Source organism: Helianthus annuus, chromosome 3, assembly GCF_002127325.2.
Source record: "Helianthus annuus cultivar XRQ/B chromosome 3, HanXRQr2.0-SUNRISE, whole genome shotgun sequence".
NCBI lineage: Eukaryota > Viridiplantae > Streptophyta > Magnoliopsida > Asterales > Asteraceae > Helianthus > Helianthus annuus.
In genome coordinates this window covers 176,281,855-176,300,526 of record NC_035435.2, presented here as the reverse complement: position 1 = coordinate 176,300,526, position 18,672 = coordinate 176,281,855, and the positions used below count along the sequence as shown (strand labels likewise).

The 18,672-nt window shown below is 38.0% G+C and overlaps 1 protein-coding gene, 1 long non-coding RNA gene and 1 other non-coding gene across 3 annotated transcripts; all 3 read right to left on the bottom strand.

Annotated features, from left to right (window-relative positions):
• Positions 1 to 49: 49 nt before the first annotated feature.
• On the bottom strand, positions 50 to 2,045 carry LOC110931119 (cytochrome B5). The gene is made up of 4 exons (XM_022174525.2): positions 1,905 to 2,045; positions 1,692 to 1,785; positions 1,463 to 1,529; positions 50 to 469 (listed from the first exon to the last, which is right to left on the bottom strand). The coding sequence occupies exons 2-4, from the start codon at positions 1,776 to 1,778 to the stop codon at positions 225 to 227; spliced, it is 399 nt and encodes a 132-aa protein (XP_022030217.1). The 5' UTR covers positions 1,779 to 1,785; positions 1,905 to 2,045; the 3' UTR covers positions 50 to 224.
• Positions 2,046 to 8,223: 6,178 nt separating this feature from the next.
• Positions 8,224 to 17,870, bottom strand: LOC110928392. The gene is made up of 3 exons (XR_002586338.2): positions 17,809 to 17,870; positions 16,735 to 16,818; positions 8,224 to 8,565 (listed from the first exon to the last, which is right to left on the bottom strand). It is a non-coding gene; the product is annotated as an uncharacterized LOC110928392 (long non-coding RNA).
• On the bottom strand, positions 11,720 to 11,825 carry LOC118490952. Its single transcript, XR_004890177.1, has one exon. It is a non-coding gene; the product is annotated as a small nucleolar RNA R71 (small nucleolar RNA).
• Positions 17,871 to 18,672: the final 802 nt, after the last annotated feature.

Below are 18,672 nucleotides of genomic sequence, written 5' to 3'. Positions count from 1 at the left end.
CTTTGAATGGGGACATGAACGTTTGTAAGACAAGTTATGAATACTTGAATTTTTATGTGAACTCGAATTCATAAAGCTCAAAACTGAGTAGCAAAACATAATAATGCAATTAGGTTCTTCAGACAACTCAAACACAACAAAACCTTGTTCATGATCAAAGTATAATTTAACCATCCATACATAATAACATGGTAGTTTTTAATACCTACCATCCACTCACTCACTCAAACTGAAGCATGATTGGCATAATAATAGAGACCATACGCCAACACCAACATCAGTAAGGGTAGAACAAACATGAGTATTGAGCTCCCCCCAGAAGAAGCTGCTCCAGAAGCACCTGTAGGCGGCTGCTTACCTTTTTGGGGCATAGAGTTGATATCAATGTCACCTACATAGTAATCTGCCAGCATGTTTCTTGCATTCTGACTGTGGCCCACATCTTCAAAATCCTCTGTAGCATCTTTCTCTGCAAAATATATATGATTATTATGTATAAGAAAGAAATGTGACTGCTTGGTTTTAAAATGCTCGCATCAGGAGCGCATAATGCGCGCATCACATGACGCAATAATGAGATCGCATCGCGTGTTGCGGTTCCATAATGCGCGCATCACATGATGCAGTATAATGTGGCGCCTTATGCAGTTGACCAGTATTTGAACAACTTAGATCTTTAATTGAACAAATCTGACTAAAGATGATGAGAATATATTATATTTTAGTGTTTAAAGGTTCACAAGTTAAAATATTAGCTATATATATTTTTAGTATTTTTGAATAAAGAACACCTCGCATACGTGATGCGTGCGCTTCACGCATCAGATTTTGGGATCCACACGCATCGGATCGCTACACGCATTTTAAAACTAGGAATGGCAATCAAACCCGAATCCGCTAGGTAAACCCGAAACCCGACACATTTGGGACGGGTTTGGGGTCGGTTCATCGGGTTTGGGACGGGTTTGGGAATAGTTTTTATTTTTTTTCACGGGTTTGGGATTTAGTGATATACCCGTTACCCGACCCAATTACCCGATAAAGTGTACCCGTTTACCCGATTGTATACCCGATATAACTTCTTTTATATTATTAAATATGTATATATATGATACATCCATTTTTACACATATAGGTATTCTATTCCGTAAACATTGTAGTTATTTGATATATATTTTTATAATGACAATACAAAATGTAACCGGTTAGTAGTTACCCGATAGATACCCAATGGGTTTTGAGATGAGTATACCCAACGAGTAATCTTTTTAAATTAACGGGTTTACCCGATACCCGATGGGTATTTACCCGCTAGAAACCCGACGGGTTTTGGGACGGGTTTGGGACAAGCTTATCTAACCGGGTTTGGGTTTGGGATTACCTAAACCCGACCCATTGCGATCCCTATTTAAAACCAAGAATGTGAGGATGATAGTAAAGAAAAAGAGGCAGGCGGTCTTACTAGTGGCTAACAGCAGGACTTCATCACCTCCTGGATGATCATCCAGAAATGGTGTAATATCGTACACCTACAGTACAAAACATCAATAACCCAATGCAATGGATGGATGATATATATTATACAGTAGAAGGTTTTCACTAATGTAACCAACAAACATTAGATTCATGATGAAACCAGTGACTCAATTACACAGTTGGATGAAAAGATTGAATGTTGTTGAGGAGGTTACCTTCCCTGAAATAATAAGCCAACAATCATTCTTGTTATCGTGCTTTGAAACCTCGTGGAGTGAAAGAAGTTTGGCCTCTGAACCCATTTCTGATCTGCCATGGAAAGAAGTAGTACTACTAAATCGATTACCTAGGGTTGTATTTCAAAGCCTAACAGATAGATCAAAGTTGAGTGTAGTCTAAAATAAAATTAGGGATACGAAAATGGTTACCTGGAAGGAGTAGATAGCAGCGCTGCGGATCTAAACAACACGACTTCTTCAACTGTTAGGTTAAGTAGGAGGAAGAAGAAACCAAAACATACATCTATTTCATTTCTACCGGAGAAAAAGAGTTAAATGCTTGGTTGGTCCCTGTGGTTTTCAAAAATTGCAGATTTGGTCCTAGTGGTTTACTAATTACATGTGTGGTTCTAAAACTTGTCAAAAATGCACTCGGTTGGTCCCCAGCCCTAACATCAGTTAAAATTTTCAGTTAAGTCCATGTTAAATGACCAAAATCCCCTTGCTTATTAACAAAACCCACTACATCATCTTCATCACCATCATCATCTCCCACCCTCACAAAAACCCTACCCCCACACCTCACACCTGTAAATCTCCACTTCAACAATGTCTCCACTTCAACAATGTCTTCATCACCATCATCATCTCTCACCCTCCTCCGCCGCACTCCCTCTCTCCACCGCCACCACTCTACATCACGGCGTTTCACTCAACCTCTGGTGTGTAGCCAAGAACAACACTAAAGATTCCGCCCTTCAATCCGCCATCGATTGGGCCTGTGGAGCCGGTGGAGCCGATTGTTCCCCGATCCACCATACACAGCATCCGCGATGTTGGATAACGTATCAGAAGGTCTTGTTTTATGATGGGTTGTTACAGATTTGCGAAGACTGTCGATGCAAGAACAGGTTGGGAAATATCGATTGAGTTGGCAGATAAGAGGTTGATTGGGTCGATTTAAAAGAGGGATGTGAGCTCGGAGACTTTAAGCAGGGTTCGATTGTTGATTTGGGGGTTATGAATCTTACGATGGACGACGTATTGGAGGTGGAGGGGAGTGTTCAGTGGTGGAGGAGGGAAGGTGGTGGTGGTGGGTGTTCAGTGGTGGTGAAGGTGAGATGGTGGTGGGTGTTCGGTGGTGGTGCCGGAGAGATGGTGGTGGTGGTTTAGGGTAGAAGAAGAAGGAGGCAGGAGATATATTGTTTTTTATATATTTTTATTTCTTTTAATTGTTCTAAGGGTAATATAGTCAATTCACACATAGTTAACTGAGAAATTTAACTGAGGTTAGAGCTGGGGACCAACCGAGTGCATTTTTGACAAGTTTTGGGACCACACGTGTAATTAGTAAACCACTAGGACCAAGTCTGAAATTTTTGCAAACCACAGGGACCAACCAAGCATTTAACTCAGAGAAAAATGTTCGGATAGTCTCTGTGGTTTCACCTATTTTCACCTTTAGTCCCTTTTCTAAAATTACTTGAATAGTCCTCAACTTTTCATTTTTTGTTCCCGGATAGTCCCTGGGTCTAACTTCAGTTTGTTTTCTCTGTTAAGAGGGTGTGAAATGACAAAAATACCCTTTCCTTAAAAAGGCCAAACCACAGGGACTATCCGGGCATCTTCTTCATTTTATTTATAAAACCCCACCACCACACTTCATCTTCAACCTCCACCCACCATCTTAATTTTTTAATAGAGTGAATTGCAAGGATTGTCCTTTATCTTTATACCCATTTGCAGGCGTTGTCCTTTATGTTTAAAATTGACGAGTTTTGTACTTTATGTTTTCAAATCATACACGTTTTGTCCTTTAACCCTAACCCAGTTAGATTTTTCAGTCAAATCTAATCATATGCAATGCACATGAGGGTAAAATTGCCTTTTCACCATATTCTTTAAAAATACATATAAAAGAAAAAAATATTATATATCATATCTCAACTCTCTCTCTCTCTCTCTCTCTCTCTCTCTCTCTCTCTCTCTCTCTCTCTCTCTCTCTCTCTCTCTCTCTCTCTCTTGATTTAAAAGGATCAAAGCAAGGTTTAAAGCAAAGAACAGAAAAAGGAAGATATCCAGCCATAAGAACGAAAAGAATTACACCACATGACCATAAATCCTAATCCTAGCCACTCATCTTTTGTTTTCTGAAAAATTATGATGATGATAGTGATGTTGCTGTTGCTGTTGATGATGATCGATGATGGTGGTGACGACGACGGCGGCTGCGTCGCCGCCGTCTGCGGCAGTGGGCGACGGGGACAGTGGAGGTGGTTTAGTTCGAGACGGGTTTTGGGTTTATAGGTGACGTCTCGGTTCGGATCAGATCTGGTTTCGTTCGGGTATGAGTTTTAACTTCGGTTCAAGCCCAGTTCAGTTACGGGTGATTCAAGTTTTGGTTTGGGTTTTAGCTTGGTTCACGTCGGGTCACGATTCGAGTACGGGTTATATTTCACGGTTCAGAATTGTTGCAGGTTATTGAAGAGAAATTAGGGTTTTGAAATGGGATTGACTTGGGGAAGAAGAGGGTTTTGTTATGATATATAAATTTTTTTTCTTTTTTATGTATTTTTAAAGAATATGGTGAAAAGGCAATTTTACCCTCATGTGCATTGCACATGACCAGATTTGACCGAAAAATCTAACTGAGTTAGGGCTAAAGGACAAAACGTGTATGATTTGAAAACATAAAGTACAAAACTCGTCAATTTTAAACATAAAGGACAGCGCCTACAAATAGGTATAAAGATAAAGGACAATCCTTGCAATTCACTCTTTTTAATATAAAAATTAGTTTTTATTAAAAACTATTATAATATATATTGATGATTAAGTAATGATTACTAAATGATTATTAATATTATAATTATTATATATAATAAAACCTGTACCAAATGAACATAACTTTCAGTTAATGTTTCAAATATGTCTCTCCTTTGTTAACACCATCAACTCAATGAAAACAATAGAAATTCGATGGTAGTGTTCTGTGGTTGTTATAGGTGACCGGAGGTGATGGAGTGAAGGACGTCGGAAAGCTGGTAAACGGTGAAACAGTGGAGAAGATACGATTACGATGATGAAGGTGATGACCGGCGGTTGGAGAATGACGGAGATGTGATGGACGGAGGTGGTTCCCAGAGATATGATGGCCGGTGAATGGTGAGGTGGTGAACGACGACGACCAGAGATGATGGTAGCGACAAAATCTGTTATTGGAGGATGGTTATGATGGAGATTTCCGGCAATAAGATTGGAGATGATGGATGGTTGTGAACGGAGATCGACGGAGAAGGTCGGAGTCGGAGAAGATGACCGGAGTTGCAGGTTGTAGGTGGTTGGTGTAGGATTGACAAGAGATAGTGGTGACGAGAGACGATGATCAGATGTACGAAATCGGAGCTGGTTGATAATGACGATCAAAAAAGTTTAACGGAGAAGATGATAAACGGGGAAGATGGTTGCGAGAACGGAGATGATTGCTGGTGAAGATGAGTCGAGACCGTGATTAGTCGAGACCTCAGAAACAATACTCGAAACCTCTTGGGTGGAGATTGAAGATGAAGTGTGGTGGTGGGGTTTTATAAATAAAAATGAAGAAGATGCCCGGATAGTCCCTGTGGTTTGGCCTTTTTAAGAAAAGGGTATTTTTGTCATTTCACATTCTCTTAACAGAGAAAACAAACTGAAGTTAGACCCAGGGACTATCCGGGAACAAAAAATGAAAAGTTGGGAACTATTCAAGTAATTTTAGAAAGTTAGGGACTAAAAGTGAAAATAAGCGAAACCACAGGGACTATCCGAGCATTTTTCTCTTTCTAGTACTTTATTCTAGAGTAACTCTCATTTTGGTCCTTGACGTTTGGTCACTTTTACCACTTTATTCTAAAATTCAAACATTTTAAATCTTGGTCCTCGTAGTTTCACTTTTATTGTTATTTTCACTTTATTCTAAAATTCAAACATTTTAAATCTTGGTCCTTATAGTTTCATTTTTATTGTTATTTTGCTCCAAAAATGAAATCATCTGGTATGACTAATAAAATCATGTTATTTTGTCTTTTTTCTCAGAAGCAAAATGATCATTACCCTAAAAATCATCTTCTCCAAACCCTTCCAAACCAGCTTCGATTTTTCTTCTTCTTATTGATAGTATATATTTATATAATAAATTATTTTTTATCATTTAATTTGAATTTTCTCTAACAACTTTTATTTTATAATTGTTCTTAAAATCTAAATGCATAATATATTAATTTCTTTTTTTTTCTATAAACGGAGTAACATTCGAAATATAATGTTTTTGTATCGTAAATGGTTTTCGGCTATATTTAGATTATTACTATTTAAGTATATATAATATGGTAGAGGATCCTGTAAAAAGTGAGACTTTTGTGAGAAGTGTGAGAAATAATTTGGGAATGACAAGTGTCCTTTATCCTAATTAATTCAAAAGGGTATATTAGTAATTTGACATTTTTATCATTTAATTGATTTCCAAGAATAACTGCCAAAAAAAAAACTGCCGCTGAGCTTTTAAGGTTTGAATCGAATTTTGAATTAGGAGAAATTTTAGGAAACATTATACATCTGATTGTTTTATATTCTTCATCATCTTTTAATCGCAACATCTTTTAATCATACATTGTTCATGGCGTGGTGTTTTAAAAAACTGGAGACATTGACTATGATTCAAGTCATGGTGTTTTATCTGGAGACATTGTTCATGGCGTGGTGTTTTATCTATGACTTGAATCATACATTGTTCATGGCGTGGTGTTTTAAAAAACGGGAGACGTTGACTATGATTCAAGTCATGGTGTTTTATCTGGAGACATTGTTCATGGCGTGGTGTTTTATCTATGACTTGAATCATAGATGTTTAAAACACCACGACATGAACAATGTCTCCAGATAAAACACCATGACTTGAATCATAGTCATGGTGTTTTAAAATCTGGGAATGTTTTGTTTTGATAAAACACCACGCCATGAACAATGTCTCCAGATAAAACACCATGACTTGAATCATAGATGTTTAAAACACCACGCCATGAACAATGTCTCCAGATAAAACACCATGACTTGAATCATAGTCAATTTTATCCAGTTGTTTTAAAACACCACGCCATGAATCTGATTACAATTCTCTTTATGATAATGTATGACGAATATGTAACCAAAGACCTCCTACAATTAAGGTGAATCATTAATTCCTATATTTAAGGAAAAAGGAATGAATGTAGGAGGTTTTGGTCGTGTATGATATGGTTACCATATTTCAAACATTGAAAAAGACTCTCTTGCCCTTCAATTTTACATAAGGTCCCTCTAATTAAAACACAATTTACATTTTTATACCCTATTGATCTCAACCATTAGATCAAATATCCAATGGTTTAAAACACTTCTTACCCTTCTTACATTTTAGACACTTTTTACCATATCCCTACCCTATATAATATTACACTTTTATGGATTAAGGTGTTTAAGAGTCAATAAAAAAATCATGTTTTAAAGTTAAAGAAAATTTTATTATTTTAAAATATCCTTGTATAAATTTATAAAAAAATATCTTTTATTATGTTAGAGATGATATGGTATTATAGTAATGCATTTAATTGGTGTAACTGAGCGGTGATGGGTTGTGCATGTCGACCGGGTGTCATCACAAGAGTCACATTCTAGCCACACATCTTCTCGTTCTGTAGTAATGTGACCTCACGTTATGTGTTTTCCTCTATTGATTCTTTCATTTCTTTGTGTCAATCCCTTTGTCTTCAACTTATTGGCCACGTCTGTCCAATACGACATTGTTCTGCAACCATCACCATTCACCATCGATCAACACCCAACACTCGTTTTCCACCGCCCATAAAAGGGTTGTCAAAAAATTAGTATAATTTTTCAAAACATACGTTGCTTTTATTCGAAACGTAAAAACGTTGAACCACAAACGCACGTTGCGTCGTGTTAACTCGCAAAATTTTGAATGAAACGTAAAGCGAAACTTTAAACCACACACACACATTGCGCCGTGTTAACTTGCAATATTTAGAACAAAACATAAACCGAAATTTGCAAACTATGAAGACAATAGGAGATCAAAGTTAAAAGTTAAAAAATTGTGAAGTTAAATTGTAAATAATGAAAAGTTTTAGGTTAAAATTAAAAAACAAATTTTGTGAGGTTAAAATTGCAAAAGATAAAAAGTTTTGGAGTTAGAAGTAGAATATAACTTTTTGAGAAAATTACGAAAATAACCAAAGGCCAGGGTTGACTTACGAAAATAGCCACCTCATGCGTCATTGGAGTGGCGCATCACGGATTCAAATGCGCGGGATGCGTCTGGAAACAATGGGATGGGTCTTTGGAGCGAAACCCAATAGAAAATGGACACGTGGCGGCAGACTCCTCCAAGGGGTCAGACAGTGTAACACCCTAAAACGTTTTGGCCATAAGAGACGCAGCGGAAATACCGACTCAAAAATTCTTTCTTATATTGTCTATATGACATACTCGGAAGTTCATTTATAATCTGTCGGACACTTCTTGAAAGGATTTACAACATTCATTCTTGATTAACGCGTTAAATGTGATACCATAAATACAAGCTATGAGACCGTTCTTCCCGTACAATCCTTGCTCTTCGACTCGATCTTCAACCACAATGATGTTAATTCCGTGCAACCTGCAATCACCACATACATGCGCGTCATTAATATTTGTTGACATCATCCTTAATCTAGACATACGCAATTAAATGACCATTCCGCATTCTTCTATTCATGCTATTCTTTTATGTTTATCTTTCCGAGTACAATCTTGCATCCAATCATCAAATCTTCATAAGGACACAATAGTATACCTGCATTTTCATTTCATTCTCAAGGCACACGATTAGTAACATGAATACTCAAATGTATTGAAGCCATGTATACATATATACAAGCCCATTCTTTCATAAACAATAAATCCTACTCCGTGCATACGTACATTCATACGTATATTTATACACACATACATACCTACAAACATACATACATCCATACAAGCTCTTACATACCACTTACATTCCCACATGAGTATACTAACACATCCTAGTCACAAACATCCATATAAATAAGTCTCATACGAATCAAGCTACATGCATACTTATTTCTAATCGTGCTTAACTATGGATTCCATTACTAACATGTAGGTAAATCCATACCCATACTTATACATGCCTCTAGACTTAATTCATTCCCACACATACTTTTGTACACGCTCATCACACCTCATAAACACTCTTCAATGAATTTGTGTAATGATAATCCTTTCTTTAATATTTCTTCAATCTACTTTCTAACGGGTATAAATGTCAAATCTCTTCTAACTTCTATATCTGGTTCAACATCAATACCTTATCAGTTAATCTCTGAGGTATGACGGGTGGTCCATAGGACAACCCTTAAGTGCCTTAAAAAGATTAAAATCCCATGCTTTACACGTTTAATTGTTTGAACTTGGTAACTATTAGTTGTTTGGACGTGTAGGTGCAAATGGAGCATAAAAGGGAAAGAATTTGGAGCATCAATAAAAAATCAATTTTTGGAATTGAAGAATTAAGAGGATAGCATGATAGAGGATGAAATTACGAGAACGTAGGCGAAAACGGTGAAGAAAACGGAGTTGAAACGAAAAAGTTATGCTAAAAACAAGTTTTCAGCATTGCCTGCCGTAAGACAGAAGACAAGGACCGTATGACTTGGCTGCTCGCCGTAAGCTACGGCTGGGAGGCGTAGCTTACGGCTCCGACTGATCCAAAAGTGTAACTTCCTCATTTAATGGCCACTTTGAGGGGATTTATGAGGACTTATCATTGCCAATCGGTTATGCTTGGTTGGTGAACGAATTTGGGGACTTCTTGGAGACTTTTTGGTGTGGAGAACACATTGGAATCATAAGTTAATTGTCTTTGATCTTGATGAACAATATTACTTTTATTATGATGTTGCTTCAAGCCATGTGTGGCTAAACACTTTATGATCGTCCTAGATTGAAGGTTTGCTTGAGACATTTTGTATTTGATTTCCTAATTTCTAGAATAGCAATCCTTATCTTTATGGTTGGTTTGTTATGGTGTGTGATTGTTTGTTAGTAGCTTGTTAATTCTTATGTTAATCTAGTTTGAAACCATACGTTCTTGGTGCCGTTGGCAATCGAGATATCATGGGTATAATTAGGATTGGGTAAGGGTTGATTGATCATCGGGTAACAACCTCACGTTCTAGGAATCTGAGTACTTAGTTCCCTTTCATCACTGCAAGTAATCACACATGAGCTATGTCTATGTAGTTCTTTCTAGTGGAATGATAATATGAATGTCGAAACAAACCGGAAATCTAGGATGGTCATTTGTCTCTAATTTGCTTACAACCAAACTCTTCTCTTGCAATTTATTTAGTTTAATTTAGTCTAAAACCAATTCACTCACATAAACTCTTGAATTTTATTTCTTTTGCAATTAGATTAATTTAGTTAAATTAGACAAACTTTCAAATAACACATATTCCACAAACTCCCTGTGTTCGATACCCACTTGCCACTATCTATATAGTTGTTATTGGGATTAAATTTGATTGTGACCACGACATCACGTCAAATTTTGGCGCCGTTGCCAGGGAGTAGTGCGCAACGTGTGTTATTTTTGTTCTTGCTTTGAGTTTGTTATTTTTTTCTGGTTTATGCGAGGTGTGTTTAGTGTGCAGGTATTTACAGGTGCATGCGTACTAGAAGCTCTCACAAGCTTTCACCACTAGTGTTTGATCCAGAAATTGAGCGAACTTTGCGAGCTAATCGAATTTTGTTAAGGGAAAATACCATCAGTGGTTCACCAACAACGCCAATTACACCCATTACACCACTTCGATACATGGATAGAGATCCACCACCACCACCACCCACTACGGGTGAACCTGCTCCACCATTTATACCAACATCCACTCAACCTTCACCAAATACCACCATGCCCAGTTCTACTACCGAATTTACTTCACCATTTGATATTCCACCACCCAATACCACATTACCTACCAATACTCAAACTGAACCTACTCTTACCTTTAGCCCTGCTTCTACAATTCCACCTCTCACCCATTTCTTCCCAGTTTCAGGTCAATCATCATCCACCTATACACTACCACAAGGCTCAACTGTTGTGCATGCTACTTCATCATTTGGAGTACCAAACCAGTCCGGTTTTCAATACTCATCTATTCCATTTGGGCCATCATCGGGGGGTATAGAAGGAGATGGATATGAAAAAGGATATGAAGATTTCGAGGGTTATGAGGAAGAGGGTTATGCTTATGTGGGTAGTGGAGATCAAGGGGAGTTGACTTATATACCTGGTCAAACACAAAGAATGTCAAGTGTTGGTGGGATTCCACAACAACAACAACAACTCAGACCACAACATATTAGGCCAAGGCCACAAGGGCCGCAACTGCAACGTCCGGTTCCTTTGCAACAAGTTCGACCACAACATGTGCAACCGCCATTCCAAAGGCCAATTCAACAACCCATGGTACCACAAGGGCCCATGCAAAGACCAATGGGTCAAGTTCGTCCACGAGGTCGATTTGGTGTGCCAAGGAGGCATCTTAGGGAAAACGCAAGGGGAATTGAAGCACATTTTAGACCGGTGATTACTCACAATCCTTCACCGGTAGTCATTCCTCATAACAACCAAGGGAGAACTTTTGAAGCAAGAACCAATTCTTTACAAAGTTTGCCGAAATACAAGGGGCTAGCAACGGAGGAGCCTTATTTCCATTTGGAGGCATATGACTCAATTTGCAATACTCTTGGGAGTCAAGGTTTTTCGGCCGATGATATCAAGTTGGTATTATTTCAATTTTCTTTGGAGGACAAGGCAAAGAAGTGGTTCTACACTTTGCCTTCAGCATCTATTTATACTTGGGCGGAAATGCAACAAATTTTCCTAGACGAGTTTTATACCGCCCAAAAGACCAATGATGCTAGGAAGGGGTTGAGGAGTTTCCAACAACAACAAGGCGAAATGTTCCATGAAGCCTTCGAGCGCTTTAATATGATGATCAAAAATTGTCCTCATCATGGGATTGAACTTTGGGAGTTGATGAATGCCTTCCACGAAGGGTTGTGTGCCGAGGATGCACGTGATCTAATGTCCATCACAAATGGGACTTTTGGCACAAATTATGAAGATGAGGATTGGGAGTTCTTGGAACAAATGGCCATTACCTCAAAGAGGAAAGCCCAAGCATCAAGGAGAGCACGACCGGCTGTCACGAGATCGCAAGTTCATGCAGTTGACGATGGTAATGTTCAAACTACTAATCAAATTTATGATGTTTGTGCTATTTGCAATGAAATAGGTCATGCGGCTGAAAATTGCCAAGGAGGTGATGGGCAATATGAAGAGGTTCATGCTGTGCAAGGTCAAGGAGGGGGTGGTAGAAACTATAATATGAATTCTAACACTTACCACCCCGGGTTGAGAAACCACCCAAACTTTCGGTATGGGAACCCGTCAAATCAAGCTAACCCGAATTTCCAAGGAAACCAAGGATTTCAAAGGCAATATCAAACGGGTCAAAGCTCTTCGGGTGGAAACGAAGTGATGGAGATGTTGAAAGCGATGCAAGTTGAAATGCAACGAATGAATCAACGTGATGAGGTTCGGATGCAAAAGGACGAGGCCCGTGATAAAGCTATTCAAACTTTGACTACTCAAATGGGTCAACTTGCGAGTGAAGTGGCGATTTTGAAGAAAGCAAAAGGCCAGCTACCAAGTGATACGGTGACAAATCCCAAGAACATAAAAGGCGTTAATATCAATGTGGTAAGCACCGTTCCTAGTACCGAATTTAATGAAAAATGTCTAACCTCTTCGTGTCAAATAAACGCAGGTTTGAAAAAGGATGCCGAAGTTGAAATGGACAGAGAGCATGGAGCACCAATTGTGCCTATCCGTGTGGGAAAATTAAAAATCCCTCACGCATTGTTGGACTATGGGGCAAGCATGAGTGTGCTACCAGGCGATTTATATGACATGTACGATTTCGGTCCGCTTGAAGATGTAGACACCATGGTGAGCTTGGCGGATGAGAGTTGGAGGCGTCCACGAGGAATAATTAAGAATGTTATGATTCGGTTGGGAGAATTCGAATACCCAGTGGATTTTCTGGTTTTAGATTATGCTACTACCACGATGGCGTCACAACAAAAGGTGATTTTGGGTCGACCGTTTCTCTATATGGCAAATGCTCAAATTGATTGTAGAGAAGGAATCATTAATATGACCGAAAAGAACCGTAAGTTGTCATTTAATGTTCAGACGAAGATGATTAGTTACGAGTTTGTTAAGGCGGATGATAGCGGGTTTAGTGAAAAGATGTTCCAAAGAATGCGAAGAAATCACCCACCGGATCGTGAAGAAAAGCATATGGGTTCAAGCAAGAGCGTATTTGATTACCCACCGAGTCAAAACAAGATGAATGCATTTTGCTCAATGGCACAAGGAAGTGATGGAGATGGCAGGAACCGATTCTTTGAGCCACCTTAAATGAGGGTGGCATGGTCTGGCTGAAGACTCGAAACTTAGCGCTGCTCGGGAGGCAACCCGGGGTTTTATATTGATCTTGCTATTTTTATCTTTCTATGATTCAGGGCCATGGCAACACTCAAGTGTGGGGAAGATGTGCGGAGATTGGTGTGAAGGTAGTGATAGGAAGTCGGATTTTCTACAACATTTGTTGTATCAAACTTCACCAGGTCAATGTACTCTTTCCTTAGTCTTGTTGTGTTCTTTAGCTTTGAAATATTGATAGTTAGTTGTTTGCTTTAGTTTATGGTTGGGAGGTAGGGTGGTGTTTTGATGTTGATGTGTTTGTTGGGTTGTGAAAGTTGGTGGTGTTCTTAGAAATAAAATAAAAAAAATAAAAAATAAAAAATAAAAAAAAAATTGGGGTTCAAGATGCAAAGCAAATGTGGGTGTTTTTGTTGAAAGCGATCTTTCCCTCAAAACCATACATTGGGACAATGTATCCCAAGTGTGGGGATAGGGGAAATTTTTGAGAAATTCAAAAATTTTTGCAAATCCAAGCGAAAAGTGTAAAAATTTGAAAACTTGATATTGTACCATTTAACACACCGACACCCGTTCTTAGCTTTTTCTTGGTGAGAATTGAACCACATATGAGAGTTAATTCTTTGCTTGAGTGGCGGTGTGTGTAGTGTGTAAATAGAACTTGTGTGTGAATGCTTGTTAAATCCTAGAGTTGGCATGCTTTTGAAGATGATAAGGGACTTTTAGGATGCCTCGTCTAGATGTGTGAGAGTGCGGGAATTGGTGGGTTGGACCTCATACGTTACATATATGAGCTTGGTATTGTGAGGGGTGGGGGTTTGGTCCTTAGAAAGCCACTTTGAGCCTTAAACCATTCGATTGAAACCCAAAGCTTACTTCTTATATAAATTATACCCTATTGAGATGACTCGGTTTAGAAATTTAGTTTGTGATTGTTGATGTTCTTGTATATATTGTTGAGTTGATGTGTTATGAAAAAAAAAAGAAAGAAAAAAGGGAAAGAAAAAAAAACAAAGAAAAATATGAGAAAAATACAAAAAGAAGTTATTAGTTGCGATAGTAGTTGAAAATGTTGATGAAGTTGTGTATACAGTTGATGTTTACTTTTTTTTTTAGTAGTAGAAATAAAAATCGGGTCAAATCAATTAGCTTTTTCATATGTATTCCACCATTTTCCTACCTTTGCACCTAGCCCCGTTTCAACCCGTAAGTTTCTTTGATTCAGAAGCATGCTAAATATTTGTTGGGAGGAAACTTGATTTTCATACAAGCTTATTGTCACGCACACACACATATACGCATTGAGTGGATTAGCACAACATGCTAATTTTTCTTGTCACCGAGAGAATTTTGTGAGGGGGTGTCTTGTGGTACGATTGAAGGTTAGTAAAAGGACGATACATTTTAGCTTGGTTTGCATGTTGATCGCTTGTGGTTTTGAAATGGTTTTTGAATAGGTTGCTTGGGACAAGCAACGAGTAAGTGTGGGGATGTGACGGGTGGTCCATAGGACAACCCTTAAGTGCCTTAAAAAGATTAAAATCCCATGCTTTACACGTTTAATTGTTTGAACTTGGTAACTATTAGTTGTTTGGACGTGTAGGTGCAAATGGAGCATAAAAGGGAAAGAATTTGGAGCATCAATAAAAAATCAATTTTTGGAATTGAAGAATTAAGAGGATAGCATGATAGAGGATGAAATTACGAGAACGTAGGCGAAAACGGTGAAGAAAACGGAGTTGAAACGAAAAAGTTATGCTAAAAACAAGTTTTCAGCATTGCCTGCCGTAAGACAGAAGACAAGGACCGTATGACTTGGCTGCTCGCCGTAAGCTACGGCTGGGAGGCGTAGCTTACGGCTCCGACTGATCCAAAAGTGTAACTTCCTCATTTAATGGCCACTTTGAGGGGATTTATGAGGACTTATCATTGCCAATCGGTTATGCTTGGTTGGTGAACGAATTTGGGGACTTCTTGGAGACTTTTTGGTGTGGAGAACACATTGGAATCATAAGTTAATTGTCTTTGATCTTGATGAACAATATTACTTTTATTATGATGTTGCTTCAAGCCATGTGTGGCTAAACACTTTATGATCGTCCTAGATTGAAGGTTTGCTTGAGACATTTTGTATTTGATTTCCTAATTTCTAGAATAGCAATCCTTATCTTTATGGTTGGTTTGTTATGGTGTGTGATTGTTTGTTAGTAGCTTGTTAATTCTTATGTTAATCTAGTTTGAAACCATACGTTCTTGGTGCCGTTGGCAATCGAGATATCATGGGTATAATTAGGATTGGGTAAGGGTTGATTGATCATCGGGTAACAACCTCACGTTCTAGGAATCTGAGTACTTAGTTCCCTTTCATCACTGCAAGTAATCACACATGAGCTATGTCTATGTAGTTCTTTCTAGTGGAATGATAATATGAATGTCGAAACAAACCGGAAATCTAGGATGGTCATTTGTCTCTAATTTGCTTACAACCAAACTCTTCTCTTGCAATTTATTTAGTTTAATTTAGTCTAAAACCAATTCACTCACATAAACTCTTGAATTTTATTTCTTTTGCAATTAGATTAATTTAGTTAAATTAGACAAACTTTCAAATAACACATATTCCACAAACTCCCTGTGTTCGATACCCACTTGCCACTATCTATATAGTTGTTATTGGGATTAAATTTGATTGTGACCACGACATCACGTCAAGGTATAACCCAGACAAGTTACCTGGTCATCTAGGTTATCAGGCATAACCCAGACTGGTTACATGGTCATCTAGGTCATCAGGCATAACCCAGACTAGTTACATGGTCATCTAGGTTATCAGGCATAACCCAGACGAGTTACCTGGTCATCTAGGTTATCAGGCATAACCCAGACGAGTTACATGGTCATCTAGGTTATCAGGCATAACCCAAAGGAGTTACCTGGTCATCTAGGTTATCAGGCATAACCCAGAGGAGTTACCTGGTCATCTAGGTTATCAGGCATAACCCAGACGAGTTATCTGGTCATCTAGGTTATCAGGCATAACCTAGACGAATTGTCACAGCCCATACGTTTATTTCACCCTGTCGGTATGCCAGCCGTATGCTATGGCAAGCATCAACAAAGAATTCAAACCTTGTACAAATCGAACTTCCATGTACTTTCATTTAATCATAATCAAGCTCCATATCCTTCTAAATCTTAATCTCGTGATCAAACCAGCTACTACATCACGCCATACTTCTTTCTACATTTTGACCCGTTCGTTTCTACTGTGTAGTTTTGACATAAACAACTATCTTCAATTAACCATAACACTTCTTACTTTGGTACTTACTCTTACCCATAATCTTTTTACATGGTTCCCTATATTCAACAAACCAAACTTCATTTATTAAAGAAGAAGTGATTCCATAAATCACTTACCTTAAACGTTTGTATTCGTATCTGTTTCCTTGCTTCCTTTTGACCCTTTAGCCTTCCATGCTTCCATCCATCTTGACATGATCCCTATAATTTCATGTCATTGCATTCACATTCATGTTAGTATACATGATTATATATATATATATATATATATATATATATATATATATATATATATATATATATATATATATATATATATGTATTAATGATCATATCAAATTCATATTCCACATTTGACCTTCACTAGTCAATTCTAACAAACATACGGCATATTCCCACAATCATATCTCTTCAACTCATATAATTCATCACGTCATCGCATATAACACACATTGATATAACACGTACCATATAACTTTCTATAATCTTACAATTGTGACAACAAGTCCAACCATGCTTCTTATGCGCAGTTGACTTTCAGAAGTCAACAGTTTATCATATGAACTTTCACTTAACCTCATACATCCGTGACATCATAATAGGCTATAGAAATGACGTTATATACATTTCATATTCACGACGCAAATGTGATTACAACCACATTCAAACTAGTAATTTAACATAATCTCAGCATCATTATCATATATCATTCATATATATATATATATATATCAAGTCGTTTCATACAATTTCGCATCCTAACTTCACTTAGACATTTCATCATACACCTGGTGTGCACACTGCTATCTAAGCACAATGTACAACTAATTCACGCATAATCTTCTAAGCTCTTACTTAGTTCATAAAATCTTCTTACTAATCAATAAGTATCATTCACACATAGACATCATATCAAACACCAATTTCTTTCAGTTCATCTAACAAGAATCCATCATACATAACATGATACATCAATATTGAACAAGAATTGGACATGGATGATATATCCATGTCACAATCTTCACCATAACAATTGGGTTTCACCTTAAAACATCAAATTAAGCAAAATCATGCATAATTCATGTTCTGTATGGTGATTCCAACACCTATACATGATCAATTTCATACTAATTCGCGGATTAAACATAACCCACTTCATACAAGATCATCAATCTAAGTTTCAAGACATACCTCATGATCCCCTTGTGTAGGTGATCATTAATTCATGTTCATTTATAGGTTTGAGCTTTGATTCACCGTTCAATTTGAAGATCTTTCATAACTAGGGTTTGGCTCCCCTTGTGTTCTTCTGAACATTCCAGACACACACACACACACACACACGATGTGTGTGTTGTGTGTTAAATTCATGTTTTATAAAACATGGGTTTTCCCGTGTTACAATTTAGTCCCTCTAGTTTGCCATCTTATCTCTTCTCCCATAATTTTCTTCCTTACTCTTAAAAGTTAACATTGCATTTAACTAGGTTATTTGTTCCTAGTTATCCAACATCATGTTAAATTATTTAAACACCCACTTGGGTCGATAAAGGGATTTTGGGGCGTTACAGACAGACTCCTCCAAGGGGTCAGACAGACTCCTCCAATGAGTCAGGCAGACTCCTCCGAGTGTGAGATCCAAGGCGTCAGGCCTGACCCCTTGGAAGAGTCTGCCGCCACGTGTCCATTTTCTATTGGGTTTCGCTCCAAAGACGCATCCCGAGACTTCCAGACGCATCCCACGCATTTGAATCCGTGATGCGCCACTCCAAGGACGCATGAGTCTGCCGCCACATGTCCATTTTCTATTGGGTTTCGCTCCAAAGACGCATCCCAAGACTTCCAGACGCATCCCACGCATTTGAATCCGTGATGCGCCACTCCAAGGACGCATGAGGTGGCTATTTTTCGTAATTCAACCCTGGTCTTGGCTATTTTCGTAATTTTCTCCAACTTTTTTTTTATAAACCCCCAACGCATGAGGTATAATTTGCTAATTAATAGCATGTAAATACGGAGTTATGCCGGTACAAACTATACTAATATAAAAACTGT

Bases quoted from the DNA above. Each gene is read 5' to 3' on its own strand.
- LOC110931119 (XM_022174525.2), bottom strand. From the start codon at position 1,778: ATGGGTTCAGAGGCCAAACTTCTTTCACTCCACGAGGTTTCAAAGCAC. The intron at 1,530-1,691 runs GTAACCTCCTCA...TTTGTACTGTAG, and splicing joins GGCTTATTATTTCAGGGAAG to GTGTACGATATTACACCATT. The intron at 470-1,462 runs GTAAGACCGCCT...TATATTTTGCAG, and splicing joins AGTCCTGCTGTTAGCCACTA to AGAAAGATGCTACAGAGGAT.